We start from the raw sequence: 26,834 nt of genomic DNA on the forward strand, positions 1-26,834 counted from the left end.
GATTGACTCCGACTCCGCAGCTATGGTTTTAACTGTGAAATAATTATTGTTGATATGACTTGTTTTTATTTTTACGCTAAAGTTTCAATTTAGGTACTCAGTTTTTGGCGAATAAACTCGAAGTCATTTATGTTTCTACATAAAGATATGCGCAGACGATTTTTTTTTTGACAAAGAAAATTATTTCTTTAAGTTGACATTTTATTGTTTTTTTTTTTTTTTTTTTGTTTTAGTAAGTGCATTAATTCATTTAAAAAATGTTTTTTGGCAACAGGGGAAAAGAAACGATTTTTTTTTGATATGATGTATTTATTTTAATGAGCTGATTAATTTTAATTATTATTTTCTCGTTTTGAAAGCTGTTAAAGATTTTTTTTAATGGAAAAAAGTGTATTAGCTGCTTTGTTTAAAAGTTGCTGCTTTTTTTTTTTTTACGCATAAAATTTTTTTAGATGAGTGGGGATTATTTTATTCCTAGAAATCAGCTTAAAGTATTTTTAAAATATGTTTGAAAAAATTTGCGATTTTAGCTATTTTTGAGAATATTGATCAGGTACTAGAAAGTAGTATGGGTATACGGGAAAGTAGGCTCATCTAGTTTCTTGTTTTTAATAGCATTCCATCTTGCACTTACTGTAATAATTCATCATTTTTTGCTTTTTACTGGGATTTCAGTTGAATGTTTCACAATATTTAGTTACCCAAATAAATCTTTCAAAAAAAAAAAAAAAAGTTAGTTGTCATTAGTGCAGAAATATCCTGATAAGTTCAAGTTTGTTATCAATTTTTGTGTTATGGAAAATTTATCAAAAAAGAAAGTGGTTGAAAACTTTGGCACTATTAACAAACACACTTTTTTTCTTTGGAAAACTATGGCCTTTTCTGTGGTAATACATAAGAATTTTGTCTTTATTATTTTTTATTTGATCAAGCTTTTTATGAAAGCAGTAACGAAAAGCATTCATTTAGAGTCAAATTTAATGATCATTACCTTCCGGAGATTTATTATTTGCAAGAAACCTACATCTTAAATACACATATTTACTTGTTCATAAAACAGACGTATTTTGTTTGAATTTTTATTTTCTTTAAATTTAGCCAAAAGAGATCAGCATGAAATATTAGTAAGAGGTCTTCAGTATCTTGTTGCTGAAAATGATAATGTTCCCTATCCTTTAGAGATCGAAAGGTGGCTGAAAAAAGAGTTTTTTATCATGAAAAATTCAAAAGAGCTGTAAGTATCATGTATTTTTTCATTAAATATTTTGAATTTTGTTAAGATTTAATTTCTCATTTTTGTATTCTTTGTGTAATGTAAGATACAGTTGAGTTTATATTCAATTTAATTCGTGGGGCTTCATAAGTATTTTAAGGTAGATTTTAAAAATTAAACAATGTATTCTATTGAAATCTGAAACTTGAAATTTTTTGCTATTGTAAAATTTCCTTACCAGGAAACATCACGATCAAGGAAATTCAAAAAAATTCCAAATTGGTGGCATTCGAAAGAGCATTGGAAAACATGTTTATGGCACTGAAACTACGTGCCCTCGTGACCACGTTATCGAAATATGATACCTTAAAAATTGCCGAAATTTTTAGTAAAGTCGCCAAATTTAGCGAGTTTTGTTCAGAAATGGAAGGTACGGCGCGAATTCAACATCTGCATCTGACAAGACATTTCACTTCCATATTTGGTCACCACCAAAGCGCGTGAGAAATATCGCATTAATTCTTTACTCGGGTGACTACCATGGCGCGGGGTGTCGTGGCACAGACTGCAGCATTGAAATTTTTTGGGGCTTGTGTTCCGGGATATTAACGTGCAACTGTATAGGGGAAAACGCCACAGCCCGAAATATTTGTTTTATTTTATTGTAAAAACAATGGAATTTTTTGTTATTCTTAAGACTGTCTGTTAAAAAACTGATGTTTAAAACTTTTATGCTTCTGCGGGTGAAATATTTCCACTGAAAGAGTTTATTCGATGATGAAACTGTTTTGAAAAAAATATGATAACCGTAGAGAAACGGTAAACACACTTTAAAGTCTTTTTTTTTTTTTTTGAAAAGTCGTAAATCTGAAGTCTCTATCTAAATACGTATCCTATCTTCGTATCTAAATACGAAGAAAACGACATTTTTAAAGATTTCAAACCATGTTCTCAAATTAAAAAAAAACGATTTCTGTCAGTTATTTTCAGTGTGTTTTTCGTTATGTGTATCGTTTTCAAGTTATGTGTAAACCCTCTAACAAGTCAAATAAAAAAAAAAACTGTATTAATTTTTATTTTGCTCGTATTTGAATTCCCTTTTAATGCGAAACATAATTGGTAAAAGTGACTTCAGTATTTCTAAAAATGACTAAATAACATGCAATATGATGTACATTTACGTTATAGCGACTTTCAGTTGCAGTGACAGACTTTTTCGAACTACAGGGGTTGTTGTAATGAACGTCGACTATAAAATTTTTGATAAGAATCTGTTATGAAGTAATTTCCGACATCGTTAGTTTTGCTGTGCAAATTTTTGACTTTTACTATCCGTTGTTTTCTTTTTTTTAATTATTATTTTTTTCGATTTTAAATTAAACATTTTCGCTAGCAGTGGTCAGACAATAAAACTTCTTGAATGATAATAACTTTTGAAAAAATAAATAAGAGCTGGGATACTACAATCCATGATCATGTTCTTTCAACATCAAAAACTGTCCATTTTATTTTCAATATATAAGCTTTAATAAGCATGTTTTTTTTTACTTATTCATATTAGTTCTCGTACATAATTATTAATTACTTACAACACATTTCATTACAAGAGTACAAACTTAAATTAGTTAAGTAAAACACACTTGAAATGCACTTAAATTCTGAAATGCATTATTATAACGATTACGAAGTTAAATCCTACGTTCAATTTCGTTATAAAGTTGTAGCTCCTCTGGATAAAGCTCTCTAGTTTCCATTTCACAGGCTTCATAGCTACTTTTTAATTTTACTCACACAAGTAAAGGGTTAATTTCGAAACATCGTTTACGCGCTTTGCAGATGACCAGAAATGGAAATGAGTCTTGCTAAACGCAGGCGATGAAATCACGTGGTATTTTCCATTACTTGCCAAGTCTTTAAATTTGGCGAATTTTCGTAAGATTTCGACAGACTTTGACCCCCCATATCTCAAAAACAAAAGGACGAGGGCACACAATATTTGGGTCAAATTTTTTTCTAAAGATACTCTTTCAAATGCGACCATTTTTAACTTTTTTCATGATTACTGAACTCGTGATGTTTCCTGGTTAGCAAATTAAAACTAAACTTCCTTAGCTGAGTATACAATAAAGCAATAATCAGGCATTGAGAGGCTTTCATCAACACTTGCCATGTGTCATGAAATATTCATCGACTACTTCTTCTTCTTCATCAGCACAACAGCCTGGTGCAGGCCAAGGCTTTCTCCGTCTGCTTCCTCCAGGCGGTACGACACGTTGCCAGGTTTCTCCACCTGTTCACTCTCAAAATTTTAAGGTCCTTCTCAACACCATCCAGCCACCTTGTTGCTGGTCTTCCCCTTCTCCTTGTACCCTCAATCTTTGAAAAAGTTAGCTTTTTAACCGGGTCCAGATCTGCCCGCCTAAATATGTGCCCCCCCTCCCAGCCATCTGATTCGATTGGCTTTAATTACTCTTAAGATGTTGGGCTGTCTGTATTTACGGTATACTTCAAAATTATATAAACTTCTCCAACTGTCATTTTCTTTTACTGCTCCAAAAATTGCCCGAAGGATCTTTCTTTCAAAAATGAGAAGTCTGTTTTCCTCTGTTTTATTAATTGCCCATGTCTCACTACCGTATAAAATGATCGGTCTTATGAGGGTTTTGTATAGGTTTATTTTTGTATTAATGGAAAGGAGCTTAGATTTTAATTGGCTCTTTAAGCCAAAGTAGCATCTATTTGCCATCAAAATTCGATTTCCGATTTCAACTTTAAACTCATTCTTACTGGTAATAAGTGCACCCAAGTATTTAAACTGGGTGACTCCTTCAAAAGTATAGTTTCGACTACTAGAGATGAATTATTAGATGCCTTGAATATAGTAACGTGATACGAAAATGAACTAAAAATTAACACTGGCTTACTATAAAGATCAAGTAAACAGCCCTTTCATAATCTTTCATAGAAAGAAAAATACATATATTGACGCCATGCAAGTCATATGAGGAATTTTCTTTCAAAACGGATTATATCCGCTGTTGGAAAAAAACGTTTTTCTTTCATTTTCAGAATCTCTAGTATAAGCCCTATCGATCCATGAATTTCTTTCTTCTCCAAGTGGTTTACATCTACTGTTGAAAAATACATAACATTCCTTTTACCTACCTAAACGGTATTTATATCTTAAAACGGGTAGTTATATCTTAAATGCAAAATAAACTCAAGCTGAAGGACAAGTAATTAATATTTTTATGAAACATAAAAACATTGGGATGCATAGACACATTAAAAAAAGGGGGGGGGGGGAGAAAAGAAGAAGAAAAGAAAAATGTTTTACAATAAATAAAAGATAATATATTTTTATAATAAAGGAGATAAAAAGTAAAGTTTATAAAGGCACATAAGGCTTCTTAAATGGAAGGAAGTAAAATTTTTAAATATATTTCTTAGAGGGGTGACATGATGGACTTCATGATGTAATGGGTTTTTATCAGAGCCTGATTACTGCAGGGGCATGTCGGGCACATCCATTCCAAAATCCATTTAGTTTGTCATGCTAGTTAAAACTAATGATTTCACTCGGAATGTAGAGTATAATGATATTGATATTTTTGCAAATGCCAAGACTAGGAAAAAAAATCTCTTATATGTTGATAAAAGTTTCCCTTAAAATTTTTATCTCTTTGCAAGTACCAAAACCACTCTAAGTTTAGTTAGTATTTATTATTAAAAGTTATAACATACATAACTTTTATATTTATGGTTTACTGCAACGGGCGAAGTTTCACCACATCTTATATAATTAATCGTATACTATATCGCTTCTCCTTTTGAAATGTGTGAATGCCCCGATATGGGTACTACCAAATTTAGCATGATTGTGTATGCAAGTATCGAAATATTTTAAAGCTTCATTGTATAGAATAAGCGGGGAATGGGGGGGGGGGGAAGGCGCACAAAATGAATTTCGTGCCTAGTGTTTTCAAAAATCTTAGTCAGGTCTTGGGGGGGGGGGGGACCTGATATAGAAATGTGCCCCATGCCGAATTTGGGGGGGGGGGCTGAAATAGAAATGTGCTCCATGTCGAATATCGGAATGATCGGGCTCTGGGTTTTTACAATTTACTGAAGCATGATAGAATATGGTTTTGTGTTTCAATCACTTTACGTTTTCATTTTAAAAGCAATGTATGTATATATTTTCGTTTTAGAATCCCTATAAAAGATTTAAAACAATTTTTGCTGAAAATCAATTTGAAACTCCCTGGCAATCGTTTGAAAGAAATATTTCAAGTGAGTACATAATTTTTTGCAACATAGTTTTTTTCAAAGGCATTTTTAACACTGCTACTGTTTTTCTGTAAAATATATCGAATTACACAGGAAAACAGTCAATTTGGTGCTTGGGTATTTGGAACTCATTTGGTTTAAATTAGGTGAGCTGAATTCAAGTATGACATAAGTTTTTGCGTAGAAGCTCAAATTTATAAGATAAAAACTTGTTAGTTAAATATATATAACATGGGCCTAAATTAAATCCATAGATCAAACAAAACCAAAAACATGGAATTTTTATTTGTATTATAATACACATATATTCGGAACGTAGTTATAGAACAAGCCAATCATTCTGTGACCTCTGACTCCCAATTTTTCAGGTTCTCAAAATGATTAAAATTATTTCTAGTGTTTAAGGAAAGGGAAGGAAAACTAAGACTTTCTCTTTTATTTATTTACCTTTTCTCATGTGTACTTTAGGTGTTGGATGCCTTGCACACCAGCAAATATTTTGTAGAAGTGACTGATCATCTCAACACCACTGAAATTGCTACTACTGGTTCTTCTTGAAAATTTCTGTTTATGAGTTTCAACTACAGTGGGCCATGAACAATGTTTGACCTTGAATCTGAAAATATCTTAATCAGGCTCTGCAAATATTATCTACAAAGATCCAACTCATCACACATTGTGCAAAGCAAATATATGCAAGGCAAGAAGTCACACATCGACTTTAACTCATCAAAGAGTTGTTACTAAACTTGCCAGATATTTACTCCATTTAATGAATTTTCCTTTAAGTAACTGGACTACAGACTGAGAATAGGACAGAGATACCAGAAGCAATCCTTGTTCCAGAAGCCTCTATTTACTGTGAAAATATGCAAAATGGAGTTGCACATTTTGAGTATAACAGCAACTCAGGTCTAAAGAAGTTGAGCTGATCAAGACAAACTAATTTCATATTTCAATTCTGCACCACAAGTGTAGCTAAAATCAGTTCTAAAACTGTGAGCACCAGAAAAAAAATGTCCCCCCCCCCCCTTTTTTTTTTGCTGTGTTTCTAGAGCTGAATGTCCTTTACTCAATACCAGCAAATATCGCTTTTTCTTTCTAAGCAACCAGTCCAATACATTAATTGGGTCATTCATATCAAATCAATCAAAAAAAGTAAGATTTTCAAACTGACACCTTCCGATTTTTCTAAAATGTTATACAGAGATAGTGTTCGGTAATAAAAGTAAAAATCCAATTTTTTAGAATTTTTGGATTTTTAAAAGTTGGCAGCTCTGGATATAACTATTAATAAAACCCAGCATTTTTTAGGCTTTACTACTTGCTATGCTTCACTTTTACAATGCTTTTATTGACTTAATTCTACCCCTGAAAACTTAAGGATGAGAGGCTAGGGCTATTAGATATAATTTTTCAAAATCTGTTTGTTTTTTTTTACATTGATTGTTTCTATTGATTTTGTTGTTGATATTTACTATAATTTTTGGTATGTTCCAAATGAATTCCAAAGCTTGAAAAATCTTTTTATTTAATAAATCTATAAGTTCATGGATAATATGCATTTTAATAGTGAAACTGTCTTATTTAATGCACAGTTTTCATTTTCAGAAAATTGATGTCAGAAGAGTTGGAGAAATTGGTTTTGAAAGTTTTGCATCATTTTATCATAACTTAATGTACAGTGGTCTGGTATGTACTTCATTGCTATCAAACAATATCTATCGTTTTAGTGTTAGATTATTATTTTTTGAATTTTACGGTATGTCTTTAAAACTTTTAAAATTTTTTGTTTTTAAAAATTAGTTCTTTGCTTCCCACTTCTTGGATCAATAGGGTGCTTATGGGCTGTTGAAATCATATAATAATTGTTAATCAAAAAAATCACTTATGAGTTTAAGATAAAAGGAATTTATGAATTTTGCTATTCTGAAACATGCTATACTCAACTGCAAGCTTAATTGACAATGGAAAAATAAAGCTGAGACCAGGTGAAGGAAATAGTTCCTAGCACCTGATCTGATGATCGAGTGAAATTACGCTCTTCACTTTAGAAATTGGATTAGTTAGTTAAACCCACGCTAGGTAACTTTTTTTTTTGTCATTTTTGTCAATCGTTACATATTTTCAATTTTATGAGAGAAGCAGTGCAGAACATTACATTCATTTGAATCAAACACGCCAGCCAATAGCAGCTCATAGACAGGTAGCGATCTCCTCTTATTCGCAAAGCAGGTAGGGTAGGTAGCTAGTAAGTGTGATGTTTTATCTTTTAACTCGGTTTTTCTTCCGCGTGCCGTGACGTCCCTGTCAACTTAAGTTCCAAGCAAGTATAACAAGTTTTTATTTAGTTTCTTTTGGTTTTGTTACAACAGGACTGTATATTTGACTTTTAAATGCTTTGCTTCCTTGATCAATATAACCAAGGGTGCCCATATAGGGGGGCAAGGGGGAGCTCGAGCTCATCTTTGAAATTAGAACTTTCTCGTTTTTAGTACTTTTTTCTTTGCAAAAACGTAAAAACATTTCCTCTCCAGCCATTAATGAATAAGTTATTAAAATTGCCAAATTTTAATGACTCTAATCTGTCCAGAAATCAGTTTTCATTGGGGAAAAAATCCTGCTAAACCATGGTTAAGATATCTGAGCCCCCCCCCCCCCTTATAATTTTGCATATGGGCGCCCGTGAATATAACCCTCTCTGCTGATTTCTATTACTTTACGGCAAAAAAAGGTTCGTTGATTTAAATCTGCTTTCATGGATTTAAATCCGATTTGAATCAAGTGATTTTGTTAACCAAATCTTTAATTGAAATCAGTTCATTTTATTTTTATAAATGAGTTTTGCATTTTTTAGAATATGTTGCTTTAAATTTAACAACACTGCGTTTGAAAGACTTTTTGATTTTTTTTTTAAATAAAAAAGCTGATGAACTGTGCTTTATGGTTATGAGGATTGTTTTCATATTTTGCAGTTATATTATGCAGGTGGCTTATATGGAGACTTTTTGAAATAATTTTATACTTCTTTCAATTTTAGGTTGATTGTTCAAGTTATTGTCTCAAACTTATGCCAAAGCATGGGCTTATTTTTCAATTTCAAGTTTGGGGGGTACGAAAAGAATTCTATATCAAAAATTTAAGCTGTTGACCTTTCAGTATAGTAAGTTTTAATGTCAAATTTTGAGAGATTGTTTGCTGCAATTCATTTTTAAGTACTAGTCCGGAGCAAGCACTAATCACTCTATCTAGTCTGGAATTTTATCTCAACATTTTTGGACATGGTTAAAATGTGCAAAATTTCTGAACTAACTCTGTACAAACTAAATCATGATGAGTGTACAAATACAAATTGAAAAGACAATCAGCAAGTTTCAGGGCTAAAATGTTTATAAGTTAGGATCATGAGTAAATCACAGATTTTTGAATGTGTATCAATGCTATTAATTTCCTTGAAAACTATGACTTTTTTCTGCATGTTATGCTTTTCTAAGTAGCAAATTACGAAGTAAAAAGAAATATATTCATAAAATAACTTTTTGTGCTTATTTATTTTATTTTTTTTATTACTGAATTATTACATTATGTCCTAAAAGGTACTGAGAACTTGGGCATTTTAATCTTTCTTTCTTTAATCTACGTGTTGTTTAACTGCAAGAATCTTTCTGAATCTTTTAAAGCAATCTAACTTAGCTTGTAATTAACACTTGAATTATGTTTCAGTTGCTCAGTAGTTTTTTTTATCTCTATACAAAGGATGATGAACTTGTCAGTCTTGAAGAATTTCAAGACTTTCTGCATGAACAGCAAAAGGTAATACTTTGGTTTATATATTTCAAACACTTAAAAATTTTTTTTATATGATCAGATTTTCTAATTGTCCTGATATTCCTGATAGAGTGAAAACTGGGTATAATGATACTGTCTATAACAATAAACCTGTCTCTAATGATATTTTTCTTGGTCCCAGCAAAATGTCAGCATGAATAATCAAACTGTCTATAACGATAGCCTGTCTATAACTATTTTTTTTAGGTCCTAACAATATCGTTGTTGACAGGTTTTACTGTAGGAAATATTTAGTTATGATTTGTCGTGATTTTTAACTTTTTGCCTTGATATTCCTAATTTTAAAATAAAAATATTTATTTGTTTTATTTATTCCTCAACTGAAACATAGTAGTGCCAATTCTGCATCAAAAATACCTTCTTTCCCCAAAAGGCGATTTATTCTCTCCCAATTTGTTCTATTCAAATCACCAATTTTCCATTTTGCTGAAGTGCCCTCATGTGGTTCAGAGGACAAATTTAAAGTTTTCAGCTTTACAATTTTTGTTTATTTTGTAAAATAACTTACTGCATTTGACTAGCATTATCTCTCCCATCCCCTGTTTTCTCCCCACTGTGCCAGTGTAAAATCTTGATTCATGAGTTTAGGTTTTGGGGAGCAGAAATTCAAACTATTCATATAATTTCGCAGTTTGAGTCCGCTTTTTCATTTCCACATTATTTTTTAATCCATCCACCATTAGAATGAAACAGGAGAGGACCTATTAATACATTAGAAATAATTTTTTAATTACTTTCTAACTAATGTCTCGATTAATCTCATTTTGTAAAAATTTCAATTTGTAAATTAAAACAATTTCCAGGGATTTTTAAACTAAATCACTAATACTTGAGGTGAGTTTTGATATGGTCTATAACAGATACATGTAAAACTTTTAATGGGGGTGGAGTGGTGGGGGGTGGAGGATATTTTGACATTAAATTTGTGCTTCGCCGAAAATTACATGCTGTGTTACATATTTCAATCTTTTAAAATCCTATAAGTGTTTCAATTATTGAAAAAGTTAGAAAATGTATTTTAAGATGTGATCATATTTCTATTTCATCATTTTGTTTTAGTTTTATTTAAATAACTAATTTATTTTTAAGCTCAAATTTAAACTGTTATCAATTATTTGGTAGTTTTAAAGAAAATACTAAATTTTAAAAGAGCAAGCATTTGATTTTCTTTTTTTTTTAAATATTAAGTACTACTACCAAACCACTTTCTACTTAATTTTTAGTATTAGTACCAAAATAATTTTCTTTTTGTATATTAACTTTATTTCAATATCTGTTAAAGATCATACTGTAGTAGTTCATATTTTAGTAATATATTGTACAAAACTGAAAACAAACAGCTAATAAATATGGCTTACTCCCTTCTGCACACCACTTGTAATGTAGAAAATGCTCAGGCTATGCTATTGAACTTGAGGTCTGTACATCAGATATCACAGCAATTTCTATGCTTAACAGCTGCCATCTTAAAGGATTGACATTTATCTCTGAGTGCAAATTTTTCCAACCTGCAACAAGTGTCATCTAGAACCAGCCTCTGTCGAGCATATCCTAGACTGCCTGAATCTAGGTTTAGAGGACTTGATATCATCTCCAAATCTGGTGATCGACTTTACCAGAGTACTTGGACTCCAGCCCCCCCCCCCCCCCCCCCAATCCGAAGTGTTTTGTACCGTAAAACAGAAGAAAGTGTTTTTTTTTAAACTTTCTAATGTCGGAAAAGGAAAGCAACAACAAAGTTTTATTATTCTTAATTTTGTAACTATTAAAAGAGTAAAAATTTGAAGAAATACGGGAAAAGCAATTCTCATTAGCTGCAAAGCATGCTTGAAGTTTAGACCCTTGTTAGAACTTTCTACTCTCTTTCCCAAGTCAATTCGGAGCCAAGGCAGGCCCTGTCAGTTTGGTAGACTTGCCCTCCTCCCTCTAAAACTCTTATAAAACTTACACTGCACTAATTTCGTGCCAGGAAACATATTTTTCCAAGATAAATTTGTGACTGATTTGGTCCATGTTTTGCTATTTATTTAATACTGAAGGTCAGTATTTTAGGAGTTATTTTATTATTATCTTACATCTATTGCATACTGTTAATATCTTAAGCATGAGAAAAAATATAACACTTACTCTACTCTTTCATTTTGTGCACTACTTGTGATTGAAAAAAAAATTGTTTCTTTTGAGAAATATTTCGTTACATTTATTTTTAACTTAAAACGAGTGTGTCTTACAAAGTTATAATCATTTTGTAAGACTGTGCAATCAACTTCTGAAAAGTACAAATAAAGTGCCTTAAATAATTTTAACTGTTCTAGAGTATTAGAAAATTATCTAAGTATTTGAAATTCTTGGGAAAGTACTTCAATTTGTCTCTTATCAAGAAAATAAAGTATGAATTGACCAAATGGCCAGATTACTACTATATTACTCTTTCATTCTTATTTTCTGATTCTCTACACCAATCCTTAAAAAACCATTTTGTACAATTTTTATTGCAGAGGATTTGATGAAAGGGGGGGGGGGGTGTTGGAGAAATGATCACAAAAACAAACTACACTAAAAGTCGATATGAGCAAATGACAATGTGCTTCTTTTTTCTCCTCCCTCGTTTTTCTTCTCTGTCGATTAATGTGAACAACTTATCGAGCAAACAATTTTTATTTTGATTGATCTTGATTTTCAAAACAATGCATAACTTTTAAAAGGTTTTGTTTGCCTATTTTTCTTCATATTTTTGTAGTCTCAATCACCCCATATAAGGCCTTAAATTACAGATTTTTAAGTCTATTTTTCAAAAATTTTCCCAATGGAGAAACCACAGGACACCCTGAGATTTTCGATGTTCTACATCCCACTCAAAGGGGCTTACTAACTTCTAACTTACCACTACAAGGTGGGAAAAAAAAAAGGAATTAAAATAAAATAACAACAGTAGAAGCATTAAAAAACGAAACAAAAAACATCTTCCATGTTAAATATACAGTTGGCTCTCTGTTTAACGACGCTCTATTTAAGGGTGCTCTTCACTGAGAGTCTGAAAGATTCGGATCTAATGTTAACCTACGAGGAAAGTTGGAGCTTGTTTTACAAATTCCTGTGAAGTTTTCGGATCAATTTTTTTTTCTGAGTATTTTTCAAGACCATGTCTGTGTATTTTAGTTTTTACTTTTTTGATGTGTCCATTCTCCGATTTTTTAAAATTCGAGAAAAAATGAATTTCTTCGAAAACGAGGTACTGTTGGACATTTCGCTGTGTAAAACATCTGGAACTCGTGCTATCGAAATTTTAAGAACGCCCTAACATGCAAAATATTTCCAGCTCTCTTTTGAGATCTTGTTTGAAATAATGCGACCATTTTTTAAACAAATATCGGGTTCTAACTATTGAAAAAAATTTCAAAATACGTTCACTTTTTGCATTTGCCCCGCCCCTCATAGTAAACGCCCCTTTTTTGAGGGGAGAGAGCTAATGGGGTGTAAGATTTATTACCCTCTCATTAGTTCCCCTCAATGACCTTCGATGGATGTTCTCCTCTTTTTTCCTAAGGCTTTCTTGAAGAATCAAGTGCTTTTGAAAGTGATTTCATGTAGATGCGTGCTATTAGCTGTTAAATTAGCAGCATTTGCTTTTTTTTTTTTTTTCAAATTTGTGGTTTGAAAAGAAATAGATTGGAAAGGGATATTTCTGAGTCAAATTGTTTATTAACAATATAATGAACATTTTTACACTGCTGTCGAATGCGAAAAGTTGACATTTTTCCCTTCCAGTAAAAAAATATTTTTATATATGGATTAAATCGTATTCTAGATTCCAGATACTAGGTATTTTGCATCGTTTTACATGTGTTTTATGTTACTACAAATGTACACACATAAAGTGCTTTCCACAGCTCAACAAACCTTTTTGAAAATTATTTGTGTCTTTAAGAGTCAGACTCTTCAAATTTCTTTAGAAGGATCACACATTGAACATGTAATTCATAATATACAGTAAAATTCATCGAATTTCAGAATCGGGACTAGAAATTTATTTGGTTGAAACAAGTATTTCGTTGTATTAGTATACGTTGTAATAGGATTTTACTGTATTTCTCTTTAGAAAACTTCCTAAGGAAGAAAACGATGCATAATTTGACCCCAAATAGAATCGTGGAACGTTTCTTATGGGGTCGCAATATTACTCCTTATTTTAAGACATGTACGATATTATACAGTTTTTAAAGCATTATGTGAGAAACAAAATAGCATAATTTTTATTTTCCAGTGCAGCAATGCGAATTGTAGCTAATTTTATTTTTATTAAAGACTATTTCCTAGCTTACATTTTGTGTCATAATTCCTGCGTTTTACCTCAAGTTTTTATTTATTGCCGGAAACAATGAAAAAAAAAAGTTAAAATACTTATTTTTAATTAACTGTTTTGGAAATAGCTTAAATATATCCATATTTTGAATAACTGCAAGTTTTGAGTGTTTAAATCAAAAAATCTTGTACTTGTGTTATTCCATACTTTTCAGAGCCAATCAAGCTTGTACAGATAGTCTTTACAATTAAAAAACATGTTTTATATTTTTTTAAGTACGTTTGCTTAAATATTATTTCTCCAACAGCGCTATCATTTTTGGAAAACAACTAAAATTCAGGACAATATTTATCCTTCCAGAAAAAAATAAGTTTTTTTTTTTTTTTTTTTTTGAGCAATTGCGAATGCTTATTATCTTTACTTGACCAAAGCTGATGTTGCTCTGATTTTTCAGATTGTCATGATGACAAGAATAACTCTAGCTCGTTGTTTTAATATTTACTAAGAAGTCAAATTTTCGTCGCCATGGTTACTAATTGTTTGTGTTCATTCAAGGTTTAATTTAAGTAGATTTTACTTTTAAAAGGGGAGGGGGGTGTAAAGTTACATTTCAGGAAAAAAAAACATCAATGTGGATGAAATTAAAAACAAAATTTCATCCAAATACAAAATTTATAGATTACTAATACCGACATTTAAGATTGATAAGAAAACAAAAATACATAAGGCTTTCTGATGTCTTCAGAAACTTCTCACAATAGAAATAGTTTTTTTTTATTTATCTTTTTAAGAATTTGGAAGATGTATTTTTGGAGAATAAAAATACTTTTCAAAAACATTTATTCAGTTGGGGAAAACATTCCGTACACCAACATACTCATTAAATACATAGGAAATCATGAAAAATATATTAGTAATTTAATATGATTCGGTTAATGTAAAAAACACACCATGCTAGAATTACTAAGCATTGTATGTATTAGTTTTTATGACGTTTTCAGCCTTAAGGTGTGAACAATATAGAATGGGAGTTACAAGTTTTCACTGCTTTCTATTTTCATTCTCAGAAGCTAGATCAGTATTTTAATACAATGTAGAAAAAATTAATTACGGGCATTAATGGTTTTCGGGTCACATAAGCACCCCCCCTCCTCCTCTCTTAAAAAAAACATCATTAAAGATCGTCTTAAATTTCATTTTTATGACTTTAATTTCGAAAAATTTCGGGAAGGGAGTCCTTCTTTGACCATAAAAAAATGTCCTCTGAAATTGCATTTTTGGAACTTTGATTTCAAAAACCTGCATGTCCCAGAACGTTACTAAAGATATCCTACAATCATGTTTATAACACTGACATTTCCCCCCCCCCATCAAGACTGCATTTTTAGACTATTTCGAAAAATTCCGGGGAAAGCTTCCGAACTCCCATTTTCCAAATACTACCAGAGATCGTCTAAAACTGCATTTTGAATATTTTATTTTCGAGAAAATTAAAAGGCATAGCCCCCAAACAGTGCTTGGAAAAATAGGGAGTATTTCTGAGTAAATAGTATGCTTACGATAAAGATCATGTTAATTAAATATAGAAATGGTTCCCTCTCTTAAACAAGAAGCTAAATCCTTTCTCTCGCTGTATTTACATATTACTAGGAGTCAATAGAATAGAAAATGTGTGATCTCAAAAAAGATTTTTGTTCAGTACGAATGATAAAATTACTAATAATCATTTGATTAGAACATTCATTTTATTCTGTGACTGAAGACACGATACTATAATTTTTCGGCACAGAAGTGCGTAACACAGAACTTTAAAAATGTTTGTCTTGGTTTTTCTTTTCTTTTTTTTTAAATTGTGAAATACCCTTACTTGTAATAATTGCTTTGCTAAATGTAAGCTGTTCATTTTCATTTTTGTCGTAACTTTATGTATTTCCTGCAAATCTGTTTCTTGCCCTTTTTTTATTTTTTATTATTGATTCATTAAATGCAAGATGCATGAAAACGAGGCAGAGCGATAAAAACTTTAAAATCTGGCAGAGCGAGGCGTTGAGATTTTTTTCACCTAAGTATTTCGAGATTTTTTTTCTGGCAGATATATATCTAGGTAATATTTTCGTACCTCCTGAGAAAAAGGACAACCCTTAATATTTATTACATGACAACTAACAAGGGTCAGATACTCACAAGACTTATTATAAAATTTTAATAAAAACTCAATGTGTTGAAGCAGAAGCACTATATACACTATATGACCAAAAGTATTGGGACACTTTCAAAAATTCACATTTTTAGGGATTTCTCGAGAAATAATAGACCAATTGCTCTATAAATTGCTTCGCATAAAATGTATACTCTAGTTGTCATTTTCCAATAAAAATTAAGTCTGCTATTCATTTAGGGACCAACAACAAATTGAGGAAATAAAAAAAAAGGTTTTTTGATCATTTTTCATTGTAAATTGCTGGGAATAAGCTATAATTTTCAGAAATGAGTTAAAAATCTATCAAAAACTTATTTTTATATTTTTGTGAAAGTATCTCTTATATCCATGGAAATATAAGCATTTCTTTCAAAAATGCAAATTTTTTTTGAAGGTTTTCGCCTCATATCACGCAGAGTATTTCGTCAAACGTTACTAAACTTTTAGAATATTTGACAGCATTTTAGAGAGATATAATAATAAAATTTGAAGTTAAAACATGGAAAAATTGATGAAATATGAACAATTAAAGCAATTAATAAACACTGTGCATGCACGGAAGATAGCAATTTATAACGTTCATAATCCAAAGCTCAGATACTTCCTAAAGTCCATGAAAAAAATTCCACCGCAATTTCTTTCAAATTTAAAAAGTTATCAGCGATCTAATGAGCCAAATTTCTATAATTCTAGGATATGCGACGAATGGTAAGGGATCGTTCATAAACTGGCAACACTTTCCTGCCATCGTTATAGAGTGATTCATGATAAGAACGTATATTTTGTTGCTGGTCCCCTAAATGAATAGCAGACTTAATTGATATTGGATTTGACGTCTGGAGTATACTTTTCATGTGAAAAAAATTACAGAGCAGAGAGCAATTGGTCTTTTATTTCTCGAGAAATCCGTAAAATTGTGAATTTTTGAAAGTGTCCCAATACTTTTGGTCATATAGTGTATGTAATACCTCATGTATTTTGCCGAATTTAGTAACTAGGAATTTAGTAACTAGGACTCTAAAAGTGCTAGGTTTAGCTTTATTCCAAAATTTCAGCGTAAGATAGTTTACAAACATTGAGAGTGGGTGAAGGGGTGATTTGTGCCTTTGAGTTTGGAGCAGGGTGAGCACCCCTGCATACAAACAAAGATCACAGAAAAATCTTTAATTTTTCAAATTCAGGAAATCCTTCTCCGTAGCCGTCCGCGACTTTGCCGTTGTTATGCTCAATTTGAAAGAACTTTCACCATAACAACCCCTTGAGAAAAGCTATCATAGCCTTCTCATCTGCATATAGTAATTAGATAAATAAATAAATATTTTTTCAAAAAGAAAAGGATTCAAAGATAAAGATTGGGGGAATTTTCTGGTCACCAGTGATGAGAAAAGGCAATTATAGTAGCCACATTTTTTTAGTCGCCACTCCATTTGTAAAACAGGTAACTGACCAACAAAGTAGCATTTAATTTACCACTAAAATATAAATATTATCAGTTCAAATATAGGTTAATGTAACTAATTAGTGGCATTAATGTTAATTGTACAATCAAGTATTAACTATGCAAAGAGGATCTACTTTCATTTTTAAGAAGAATGTTTTCTGACAACTCGGATGGGGTTGGGGAGAGTGGCAAACAGGCAGCGGAAGCGAAACAATTTCGCCAACCGATAACTGGTATTTTTAGTCCCCACTTTTATTCGGCACTTGATTTTTCAAATATGTTAAGTAGGATCATCCATTTTTAAAGAAAATTTTTTGGTTAGAATTTAGAGTTCATTTTGTTAAAATTCAGTGTGGTCATGCAGGCTATCTTTTTTTTTCTTTCCTTTTTTGAAATCATCAATTTTCAATAACGAACATTTTTCTAAAAATAAAACGAATTTATGAATTTATTTATTGCAAATATTCATTTATTCTTTAATTTTTCCTAGATGAGATCTGAAACTGTATTAATGGGGGAAAAAATCTTCGTTTCAAAATTAATTTTAGTGCGAATACAAATAAATTAATATCACAAGTAGGATTGCAAAATGCGCGGCAATGTAAAATGCCGCGCCTTTTACATTGAGTTATTTTTCTTTTACCTATGTAGTCAAGACTCAAGAGGGAAAGAACTAGAATTTCCTTGGAAGGGTCTGTAAAAAGCTGCGGTTTCATTTCGCCGACAGCTATACCTCCCTTGACTTGCACAGCAGGGGGAGCGTCCGGTCTGTCCCCCTGCAAAATGTGACAGGTCACATGATCCACACTTTCATCGGTCACCGTTCGTTCTATTGGTTGTTGAAGTGTCAATGATTTCACTGATGTACACTGCTTTCGTTTAAAGAAAAGGCCCATTTTCAAGCGAGATCGTTTTTCTTCCCCACTGAAGAGCAGCCTTAAGGACGGCTTTTCATGGTCCCAGATGGTCCACTACAGTGTTAAAAGCATTCTATTTAAGGATGCTTTCTACTTAAGGACAATTTTTTGTGGTCCCTTGAAAGTTGTTCGACATAGAGCCAACGGTATATATATAAATGTGTGTGTGTGTGTGTGCGTGCCTTTGTTCGAGCAATGTGCGAATCCAGGCACCCCTCCCGAAATTTTTTTCTAAATACGGCCTTGCTGGACTTATGGACTATGGATGGACTCATGGACCAAGTATTAGTAACAGCAGCAAAACTGAACATTTAAGGGGAAATACCAACTTCCATCTAAAATAAATGCATAGTTTTGTTGCAGTTGCTTTCACATTTCTTACAGGGTAATCATATGAGTAATATTGCTGTATGAATCAGAACTTGTCAGTTTTAGTTATTTATCAAACTGCATTGGCTTTTTTAATGCTAATCTTTCCAGTTAAAAAAAATAAATAAAAAATTAGTTTGAATTTTAAGATCTTGAATTCTCTCAAATTATGTTTTTTGCAATCGCAAATTGAGATAGCACCCTACTCATTGAGTTTCTTGTTTCTACTAATGGATTTTATCCCAACCATAAATTGAATTCAAGATGTCAAAATTGAAATGAATGTCATGGGCTGGATGCCCATGACATTCAACCATGCCATGTTGTGCCATGACACACAACCAAGATGTGTGTTAGATACTGTTTTCACAGTTTGGGGGCCCCTTCTCCGGGAAATGTTCTTGAAATTGATGTCTTAAAAACATCTAAATAAATTCGTTTTTAATAAATCAATTTCACTTTATTACCCCAACCGAATAATTAAACCTTATTTTAAATTTTTTGAGGGGGAGGAGATTAAGGAGGTAGCATTTTGAAGACTCTTACCTTCAAACTGACGCGAGAAAAAAAAAGGGGAATTAAAGAAAGAGTAAGAAACCTAATTTGCTAACTAATGATGTGCATGTGTCAGAAAATTTAAATTTAAAGAATTCGTTTTAAAAGAAATACATTTTTTACCCCAAGGTTACTAGATTTTTCTTGTCAAAATAACTTTGTTAACCAAAGACATGCTTTTACCACTACCTGGTGAATTATTATTATCACTATCATTATGTTTATTTATTTTTGTGAGTTAAAATTGTGGAAATTATTTGTGAGACAAACAAAAACCAAACATAACTATTTTTATTTAAACATTTTGTTTTCCGGATTTTGGGAGGGGCCAGGGCCCCCTCAGCCCCTTCCTTTTATATGCCCTTGTCTCATCTTGTAAAAATTTTGTAAACACATACTGATACTGAACCCGAACATGCTCAAAAGTCAGTTAATAAACTTTTGGGAAATCGGAAACAATATTGGAAAATATTGTAGATGACATATTGTCTTGTTCTAAGTGTACAGTGATATAATAATATAAAACGAGCTATCTCATGCATAAAGATGAAAGTGTTGTCAGTGGCGTACCTAGCATGAGTGACACCCGGGGTGGTAATTTGTGGTGTCACCCTCCCCCCTCTCCTACAAATGCAAAAAAAAAAAAAGGTTTAATGTTCTGTGAAAGCATGAAATTCATAAAATTTTCAGAAACAACCATACATTTGTGTCATTATTATATTTTAATTCGGTTTACTTACAAAAGACAAATAAAAACTCCGAACACTTTCATATTGCCCTAGACGTGTATGTGCAGAGCCGTTGTAAGGACTAAAAAATAAGGGGGTATATGAAATTCATCGCCCCTTAATTATTTCAAACCTAAATCCAACACAGGGGAAAATACTGTTTCAGTTTTTTTGGTTTAAAAGGAAATCACAACTAGGTCTTCATTTAGACTATATGAACCCAGTCTTGAGTATTATATTCACTCTACAATATCACCCCCCCCCCCAAATTTTTTTAAATTTGTAATCTTAAAAATGTATTTTATCTTTATATTTTTAAAAAACTAGCAATTCTACTTTGGGTGACACCCCCCAGATGGGTGGCACCCAGGACTAGTGACAAGCTCTCTAGTCTTGTTAAAGTTTACCAACAATAACACTGCATAACAAAAAAAAAAAAAAAAAAAAACCTTCAAAATGCTTCTGGCACCATTCTTGCTGATTCTTATGTAAACTTACCCCCTGAATCCATGATCACCATTTTCTACTATCACGTCCCACCGTTGGAAATGGCTCTGTCTAATTCTTTTTCAGTTTTCAACAGTTTCATAGTCATTATTTTTATTTGGAGAGGAAGGGAGCATCATATTAACCATTAACATTCTTCTAAGGGTCTAGATACATGAAAAGTTCAAAAGCACGAACATTTGTCGCATGTTAGAAGACTCATGATGGTATTCCACCCTATAAAAACATCAAAAACAACCTTTTTTGCTACAGACTTGTCTTACAAATTTTTCACTTATTTTTTGGGGTAAAACTAGAGGATCAGACTCAATCCAAAGCCCCATGTCCGAAATTTTTTTAAAAAAACCTGAGAATCACAGCATGTTGTGTACAAGTCCCACTGCAGATCTTCAGAACAGAAATTTCCTGCCTATATTTATATTTATTCAAATTACATTCACAGATATAATTGAGATTAACGAGCTGAAGTGTGCATGACATGACTTCCTTTTACGCTAATTTAATGATAATAGATCCTTGGAGTAAGCAAAGAAACACTTAAAATATTTTTACCCCAAGTTTGTTGCAAACTGAAGCAAAAAAAAAAAAAAAAAATATGTATATATATATATATATATACAGATTAATTTTCCCAATATTTGACATTTTATTGTGGTTCAATGGTTAACTCTCTAAATATTGCCAATAGTGGCCAAAATGAAACCAGAATAAATTTTAAAAAAATACTTGAAAAGAAAAACTCGAAATTTGTCGCCAAGTTGACAACAAAACTTGGCGACATATCACCTAGTGTTTGCCAAATTATAACATCATTTGAGTTTGCATTGAAATTAACAATCCCCCTCCCCCAAAAAAAGGTGTAAAAGAGCCCCTTTGGAAAATCCAAATTCAACCAAAAGGGGAGGTGCACAGCTAGACCCCACTAGGAGTCTACATACCAAATTTCAACTTTCTGGGACATACTGTTTTTGAGTTATGGGAGATATATATGCACATACATACGTTCCTAGGGACATCACGAGAAAACTCGTTGTAATTAACTCGGGGATTGTCAAAATGGATATTTCGGGTTTCTATACAATCTTAGGCATACATCCACGTGTGGTCAAGTTGAAAAAAAAAAAAAAAAACTCAGTATTCATTTGATGGCGATCAAAATGGCAATTAAGGCTGATTTTTGGGTGAAAATTTTTTTTGTGAATAAAATACTTTCTTTACTTTGTAAAAGGAAGTTAAAATGTACGGCCCCCATTTATAACCACTTATTTTTATCTTTTAAATTACTTTTCAAAAATTAAAAACTTTACAAATATTAATTTTATTTCCTGTGGATTATGTTTTCTAACAGCTCAGAACTGTCAGAACATGAAATGTATCAATTTTGTGTTAGCATTCATCTGCTTTTGAAGTACAATTTTTTTTTTTGTCTTTTCATTTTATTTCTCATGCTTTACTATTTTGTAATTCTGGTAAGTCTGGATGGAAAAGTTTAATAGTTAGTTCATAAGAATACTCTTTATTTTAAAAAAACATTCTTATAAATAAATTCGTTTACACTTATAACTTGATATTAAGCAAAGTAACATAATGCCCATTTGTTTTTCAAGGATCCAAATGCATATGATGAAGCTAAAACAATAAAATTGATGTGTGATTTTCTTCAGAATCCTGGTCGAGATGCGCGAGAACCGTTCTTCACTATACCTGAGGTTTGTTTTTCATTAATTTAATTTTTCAATTATAAAACAATGCCAACCATTCACCAACTTTTAGACTGTTTAATGTGTAGCAAATTGTTATTAAACGTTTTTTTTCACTCTTATCGTTCTGCTACCTTTGTTTCCGACTATTTTCTGGTATATCATTTTTTTTAATAAAAACCAAAACCTAAGTTTTGAAACTACTCACTTATATACATTTAAAAAATTAGTTGCTAATACAGTGAAGCAACGTTTATACGTTTTTGAAGGGACTGTATGAAAAAAGCGTACAAATGAAAAAAACGTACAATAGGTGTTGGTTAATGTGTATTAGACTCTGCAGGGACCAATTTAAAAAAAACATATAATTGACAAAAACGTATAAACAGTGCTTTCCTGTATTCTTTTTTTAAAAAAAATCTCTCTCTCTCGCCTCCTTTCCTTTTTGTTCCTGTAAATCTCTCACAATTTGAGTTACATATTTCACATACTCACCAATGTTTCAAAGATAGTTTTTCCCCCCTTTTTTTGTCGTATTTCTATTACAAAATTGATAATATGACTGTAACTTTTTAAAATTTTTCATTTCTGTTGGAGATTTTTTATTTGTTGCCATTTGTTTTACGAGCGTGAACAAATAAAATTCTTGCCTTGGTTTTGAGGCTTTTCCTGTAGTTGGGGGACTTAGATTTTTTTTTTTTAATGTTTTTCCGCAATCTGCCTCAGTAAGTGGATCACAAATCATTTGTTCATTCAACTATTAAAAGTACATTAAAAGGTTTGAAATAAACATCATCTGAATTGATAGATTGCTTCCTGCAATTTTTTTTTCTTTGTTTGAGTTAGAAGACTCAATGCCATTCTGTTATTCAGTGGCAGTTTTAGAAAAGTTGGAAATGCTCTCATATAATATGAATTTTTTTTTTATACTGAGGTCTGTATATATTCAGTGCATTCAAAACTTTTATTCTATTTCCAAACACTCTCTTTAGTTTTTTTTTTTTTGAGACAAAATCATCATTATCATTCTTTTTGAATAGTAATCATAATTATATGTTAGCAGTTATGTTACTTAGTACCTTAGTAACTTGCAATGTTTTTCTAGTTCCTAGACTTTTTGTTTTCAAAACAAAATGATGTTTTTGACCCCAGTTATTCTGTAGTTAATCAAGATATGAATCATTCTCTTGTGAATTATTGGATTGCTACATCTCATAATACGTAAGTTATTTCCATTTGCCTTTTTGAATGTGTGAATGTATCTGCTATTTTATACTTAAATTGACATTAATCTTGTGTGAAACTGCAGGTTAAATGCATGATGAGTACTGCAAGAAAGTTTTCTGTTTTTTTTTTTTTTTTGACAGATTTGTCTTTAAAAATTTTTAGACCGGGTGAGACAGAACAAGATTAAAAATAGAAAGTAGTATGTAACTAGTGAATAAATTAGGTTTTTAATTTAATTTGTAATTGTGATCATGTTAAAGTAAAAACTACTTCTCACTGCCTAGTGATGAAAAAAAAAAAAATCTTAAAGTAAACAGAATCATTTTTCTTTCATGTATTCATCATAGTTAAGTTTAAATTTCCATCCCTTCATTTTCGCAAAATCTAAATTTGAGACACCCTCACTCCTTTTTGTTTGAAACATTCAGCCTTGAGAATGTTTGCACCTTTCTTCCCTGTATGTAATTAACAGGCAATACACACACTTCATGTGAATAAAAACAACGATTTTATATTTGCTGTTTCTGATGGTCCTTAGCTCTTGGTGAGCAATTTTTCTAATTTGCAAAATTCATGTCAGCTTTATATTCAAGATTTGTTTAGTAGTACATGCCTGTTTGAAATAATATCCTAAATTTTTCAACATTCCTGGAAAGGCTGAATGCCTAAAAATTGAACTCTTGTTTATTTATTTATTTATTATTTTTTTTTTTGAGGGAAAGAGGGGAGGGGTGGTAATTAATGAAAGTATTGGTAAGAAATGAATGATATGAAGTTTTTACATTTTTCACTTTTTTAAGGGATAAATGAAGAGCATTGAAAATATCCAAATGTAGAAAAAAAAAGTGGATTTTTTTTCTGTGGTTTGCTTTAGTTTTCTAACTTTTAAAATTTAAAATAAAAATTCAAGGAAATACACACACAGACACTAAACCTAGGTGGCTTAAAATGAAGTACTTGAGTAGTTTTTGAAGTTTTTACTATTTTGTTTATTGTTGGGGCAGAAAAAAATAATTTACATAACATGCACTGGCACTAATACTTTATGAGGTGGAAAAGTCTTGTATTGATTTCAAGTCATGAATTTATTTATAAATTATGGTAATATTATTGTAAGTTACTATCTTTTTAAAGGTCTTTTGTTTCTTTTTTAACAATGTTTTTCTGTATAAAAGAGAAATATATTTATTTGTTAACATAAATTCAGCTATACAGTCGACTCCCGCTACTCTCCGATTTGACTTAGGCCAAATGGCTATAACGCTAGTTTTTCTAGAGTGAAGCATTTTATAGCTAATGCGAATTCCTCTCTCACAACACGAAAATTTTCAACGGAAAGCAGAATCATCCTTCTTTCTTGTTCTTCTTCTTCTGACGAGTTTCTTGATGAGCATTCAATGTCAGGGAAAGACTGATAACAATCTGATTGCACAACATAAATAATTTCCATCTTCATATTCTAAGTTATAAATATAATTATTGTTCCTATTGTACAGTATTATTATAGTGCTGCATTTTATTATTACTACTACATGCTATATGTACCGTTACTGTTTTATTTTCTCTCTCTCTCTCTCATGATTTTGTGCATCGTAACAATATTTTATGTTGAATAATACAGATAATTTTAAATTACAGTAAAAGATCACTTCTTAATGTAATAAATGGAAGTATATAGTTAAGAACTGGTTTAAAACAGTTTGAGAGATGTTTACAAATGCCTAAAATAAATAGTTATGCTCAGGCCCGTGCTGCGTCTCCAAAGAGGGCGGTGGAAAGACTAGTTGGGGGCGCCTATATTTTTAGGTGCATGTTCACATATATATATTTTTTTTGGGGGGGGGGGGGGGTGGACAATTTTTTTCTGGAAGAAAGAAATCGCTTTCTGGGAAAGTTCTTTTCCTTTTTTTTTTTTTAATTCAACTCCCCCAAATGCAATTTTGTTTACCTGTCTCAAATGCATTTTGTTCTGCTCGAGTTGTACTTCAGGCTTTTGGGTTTGACCTTAAGAGGGGCAATGGTATCATGAGAGTAGTAAAGGGCTTTCCTGTAGTTGGGGTACAGAATATCCCCAAATTTGGGGGGTCCGGGGGTTTCTCCTCCAGAGAAAAATTTAATAAATAGACATAAAATTCTGCATTTTGAAGCCATATAAGGGGTAATTGGAACTACAAAAATATGGGGGGAAAATAGGCAAACAAAATTTCTTTAAAGTTATATACTCCTTTGCAAATTAAGATGATACAAATTAAAAGTTGTTTTGGTTCGACAAATCATGTCAGCAGCCGATAGAAAGAAAGAGCGAGGGGAGAAAAGTTTATTTATGCATTATTACTTTCGGTGCAACTCGTTTTTGATCACCCCTCCAACTCCAACTCACCGACAAATACTGCAATAAATTAAATGTAAAATGGTCAATAGTAAAATATTGCTTTAAAATAAATGGTACACAGATTTAGAAAATAGATAACTATATAGTATCATAATGATACTGTCCATTTGGACAATTCATAATTTAAGCACTTCATGAGAAATAAATTGGAACACTTTGCTTTAGAGCTCGAAAGACTTGTCTAATTATTTTTATGGACTCTAGAGCAATTAAAAATATGTTAAGGACTTCACTTGCACTTTTCAGTTTCTGATATTTTAGTACTTGGTTGCATAGGTTAAGCTTTAAAAACTTTGTAAGAAACAGCTCTTTTTAAATTAAATAAAGAATAAGCTATAGATTTCGCATTGCAACAACTTTTTTTTTTTTTTTTTAAATTACAAGTAGTGCAGGCTAGAAAACTAAAAGAAATAGAGATTGTGTATTTTTTTTTCCTAGCTAACTGAACAGATTGACAACGTGCAGAAGTTATATAAAAGCAAGCAATACACAAGTGGGACAAAATTAATTTGTTTTAAAATCCCCGATTACCCCGGCAAATGTAGATTCAAGAAGAAAAATTGAAAATCCTTTAAAAAGCCTTGTACTGTTAAAAATCAATTACAAGTATTTTATTTGTGAACAAATAGAAACTGGCAATGGATAAAAATTTCAAATCATTGCATTTTCTTTCCATGTTGGCCAACAATGAATTCGGTTACCGATTGCGTAAATAAAGGCTTAGCCGTGTTTAAAATCAGCTTTATAAAGCGTTATAATTCGAGTTCTATGTAACATGGAAGTTCCAAATACATTCTATCAGACGCAGAAAAAAAAAACTCTTTATTTTGGTACAAAACATTTAAATTTTTAACCGACTTCAAAAAGGAGGCGGTTATCAGTTCATACCGTATGTATGTTTTTTTTTTTTGTTTGTCCACTCATAGCGTCTCACCTAGTGAACCGATTTCAATGATTCTTTTTTTAATAGATAGGGGATGGCTCAACTTAGGTCCCATTACTTTGTTTGACCATATTTGTTCTGTAGAAAAAAAGTTATGGGCAAAAAACAGTAAATTTTATGCAATTAAAATGGTATTGTAGCGAAGTTCGCACCTTTCCTCCGTGGATAACGGTGGCTCAGTGGTAGAATTCTCGCCTCCC

The 26,834-nt window shown here is 31.5% G+C and overlaps 1 protein-coding gene across 1 annotated transcript in view; it reads left to right on the plus strand.

Annotated features, from left to right (window-relative positions):
• Positions 1-26,834, plus strand: part of LOC129230395 (1-phosphatidylinositol 4,5-bisphosphate phosphodiesterase gamma-1-like) — a 126,727-nt gene that overhangs the window by 18,046 nt on the left and 81,847 nt on the right. Inside the window, exons 3-8 of the mRNA XM_054864793.1 lie at positions 1,099-1,234; positions 5,425-5,506; positions 7,115-7,195; positions 9,227-9,316; positions 21,980-22,081; positions 23,178-23,293. Of these exons, the coding sequence (XP_054720768.1) occupies positions 1,099-1,234; positions 5,425-5,506; positions 7,115-7,195; positions 9,227-9,316; positions 21,980-22,081; positions 23,178-23,293 (607 nt within the window). The remainder of the gene's footprint in view (positions 1-1,098; positions 1,235-5,424; positions 5,507-7,114; positions 7,196-9,226; positions 9,317-21,979; positions 22,082-23,177; positions 23,294-26,834) is intronic.

This window comes from Uloborus diversus, chromosome 9, assembly GCF_026930045.1.
Source record: "Uloborus diversus isolate 005 chromosome 9, Udiv.v.3.1, whole genome shotgun sequence".
In the NCBI taxonomy this organism is placed as follows: domain Eukaryota; kingdom Metazoa; phylum Arthropoda; class Arachnida; order Araneae; family Uloboridae; genus Uloborus; species Uloborus diversus.